Genomic DNA, 1804 nt, shown 5'->3' on the forward strand with positions numbered 1-1804 from the left:
TGCTAACGGTGCTAATGATGCTAATGATGCTAACGATGCTAACGGATAATATTAGCTTAGCGTTAGCTGCTATCTAATTGATATAGCTACAGTTTCACTAATGTCATTAACAGGCAACTTAATTTAGGCTAATTATTTAAAGCAAACTTATAATGATGTGGCTTCTAGCTTTATTGAGTGAAGCTACACTCAAATATTTACACAAACACAAACTAACTTACATAAAGCGGAGCTAACGGAGCTAACGGAGCTAACTCGACTCCCGCCACAACTCCGGTCGGTCAGCGGTTTCCCGCCTCAGGGTTGCAGTTATGCCCCGCCCTCTTCTGCCTCTGATTGGCTGGTACAAGTTCCGTTCATTGGTCGAATGAGTTAGGTTTGTCATGGATATCAGCATGAGCCAATCAGAGGCAGAGTAGGGCGGGACTTAACGTCGCTCACCCGCGAAAAGAGCGCAGCAGCCGTTATACAAAATGCGCGACCGCAGCGCCATCTTTTTGTTCCGGTGGAGGAAGTATTAAATTAATATATTATTTATTATTCTTTATTTATAAATATATAAATATTAATTATAATACTACCCACCTTGTATTCAATAATATGTGTATTATCTATTTAATATATAATTGTTTGTGTTGCTTTGTAATAAATGAATTTCCCTGCTGTGGGATCAATAAAGTCTATTATATGTTATATTCACATAATAATACTAATAGTACTAATAATAATAATTATAACTTTATTCATATAACACCTTTTAAACTTTACTTGCAAAATGATGGTTCTAATACACAAAATGTAATTAAATATAAAAATACAAAATACCAAAATACAATAAGCAGAACAGAAGTCCTAAAAATAAAATGAAATAGATGTACACAAGAAGGTTCTGTTTTATTTATTTTATTTTATTGTGCTGTGTTCTCTCTGAAACTCCTTTAATACAGTTTGAATTTAAAAAATATATATTTAATTCATTTATAAAGAATAAAGTAAAGTGAGTAACAAAAATATCTGTTATTGTTGAATAAGAAAAATAGAAAGCAAAAACAACAAAATGGAAAATTAAAAATAAAACTAAAATTGAAACAAATTAACCGGAGGGATTTTCGGTGCTTTTTGGGTGAGACACCGGAAGTTCGCCGCTTTTATTTGTGAGTCCACTTCCTGTTGTGAGTCCAGCGGCTGCGCACAAACTGCAGATCTTCCGCTAACAAACCGAGAAAAAGACTACAACTACCAGGTAAAGTGAAGAGATATCAGGTCTATAATGTCACTGTGGGCGATAGCAGTGAAGTTTAATTGATTTCACATTAATTTATGGTTCTGTTCGTCTTTATGGAGCTAGTTCTGCTAACGTTAGCTCGGAGCTAACCGGCTCACAAACGGACGAGTTTGTTTTTACTGACTTCCGGTAACAACGCGGGTTTTATTGGACTCTTTGTGTTTAATCCGTCTGCAATAATCCAACCTTTACATTCTCCGACTCTCCTCCAGGTGGATGGTCCAACACATCTGGAGGACATGAGTCCGGATTCCAGCTGATTCCAGGTGTGTCACAGATTCCAGGTGTGTCACAGATTCCAGGTGATTCCAGGTGTGTCACTGCTGCAGGGAGGCCATGGAAGGCAGTCCCTGTTCGTCTGAGCCGGACAGTCCCGGAGGTCTGAACCGAGGCTGCCTCCTGGACCCGGCTGATGTCCTCTATCATGATCTCTCCATCATCGTCCCAGAGACACCCAGGTAACGTGGCTCTGTCTCACCTGCACAGGTGCTACAGCTCTACACGTGTGTGTGTGTGTGT

The 1804-nt window shown here is 38.9% G+C and overlaps 1 protein-coding gene across 5 annotated transcripts in view; it reads left to right on the plus strand.

The window, feature by feature from the left end:
- The first annotated feature begins 1078 nt into the window (after positions 1–1078).
- si:ch211-59o9.10 (uncharacterized protein LOC561841 homolog) overlaps positions 1079–1804 on the plus strand; it is a 4914-nt gene continuing 4188 nt past the window's right edge. For 2 of the 5 annotated variants that reach the window (XM_035665466.1, XM_035665462.1), the window contains exons 1-2: positions 1080–1243; positions 1498–1743. In XM_035665466.1, coding sequence (XP_035521359.1) covers positions 1622–1743 — 122 coding nt within the window. In that variant the 5' untranslated portion in view covers positions 1080–1243; positions 1498–1621. Of the gene's footprint in view, positions 1744–1804 lie in introns of all 5 variants that reach the window. The other 3 variants (XM_035665465.1, XM_035665464.1, XM_035665463.1) reach the window with 3 other exon arrangements.

The sequence above is a fragment of the Morone saxatilis genome, unplaced genomic scaffold, assembly GCF_004916995.1.
Source record: "Morone saxatilis isolate NCDOM2014 unplaced genomic scaffold, NCSU_SB_2.0 Contig2, whole genome shotgun sequence".
Lineage (NCBI taxonomy): Eukaryota > Metazoa > Chordata > Actinopteri > Moronidae > Morone > Morone saxatilis.